Genomic DNA, 778 nt, shown 5'->3' with positions numbered 1-778 from the left:
TATATATACCCCTCCAGCCTTTGTACACCGGCTGTATGTATGTACAGAGGGCGCGTGTGCGTGCGCGGCGCCAGCAGGCTCTACACGCTCTCGTGCCGTTTCATGTGCAGGCTGAGGTGGTCGGAGCGAGAGAAGGCCCTCTCGCACAGGCGGCAGCGGAAGGGTCTGTCGCCCGTGTGCTTACGCAGGTGCCGCGTCAGCTCGTCGCTGCGGGCGAACTTCCAGCCGCAGCCCTTCCAGTTGCACATGTAGGGCTTCTCGCCGGTGTGCGTGCGCAGGTGAGCCTTCAGGTGCGACGACTTGGTGTAGATCTTGTGGCAGCCGGGGTGCTGGCACGTGTGGGCCGTGATCTTCTTGCGGCCCGTGGTCTTCTTCGCCACCTTGCCCTCCTGCTCGTCCGGCGGAGGGGGCGCGGGCGGCTCGCGGGCGGCCTGGTGGTGGTGCTCCGAGCCCGTGAGCGTGAGGGCGTGACACGACGCGGCTGTGGTCACGGGCGTCGACAGGAGCTCGGAGAGGTTGGGCGACGAGGGCGGGGTCATGACCTTGACGAGCGTGTGGAGCGTCTGGCGGGTGAGGGCGTGGGTGGTCAGGGGCGCCGCGGTGCTGCCCCCGTGGGTCACGCCCGTCGTGGACACCCTCACCCCGGGGGGTAGCTCCTCGTTGTCGGGGGACGCCGGGGGCGACATCTGGCCGTGGGTGTAGGTGACCTGAGTGGCCCCCGCGACGGAGGGGGACTGCGGGGTGGACGCGGGCGGCTGGGGCGCCAGGGGGGACACCA

At 69.5% G+C, this 778-nt stretch overlaps 1 protein-coding gene across 1 annotated transcript; it reads right to left on the bottom strand.

Moving 5' to 3' along the window:
- Positions 1–6: 6 nt before the first annotated feature.
- LOC119590347 (Krueppel-like factor 2) lies at positions 7–722 on the bottom strand. The gene has a single exon (XM_037939020.1). It carries the CDS (start codon positions 684–686, stop codon positions 81–83), a length of 606 nt encoding a protein of 201 aa, XP_037794948.1. The 5' UTR covers positions 687–722; the 3' UTR covers positions 7–80.
- Positions 723–778: the final 56 nt, after the last annotated feature.

The sequence above is a fragment of the Penaeus monodon genome, chromosome 27, assembly GCF_015228065.2.
Source record: "Penaeus monodon isolate SGIC_2016 chromosome 27, NSTDA_Pmon_1, whole genome shotgun sequence".
Classification (NCBI taxonomy): Eukaryota; Metazoa; Arthropoda; class Malacostraca; order Decapoda; family Penaeidae; genus Penaeus; species Penaeus monodon.
This window is presented reverse-complemented; position numbering and strand designations above follow the sequence as displayed.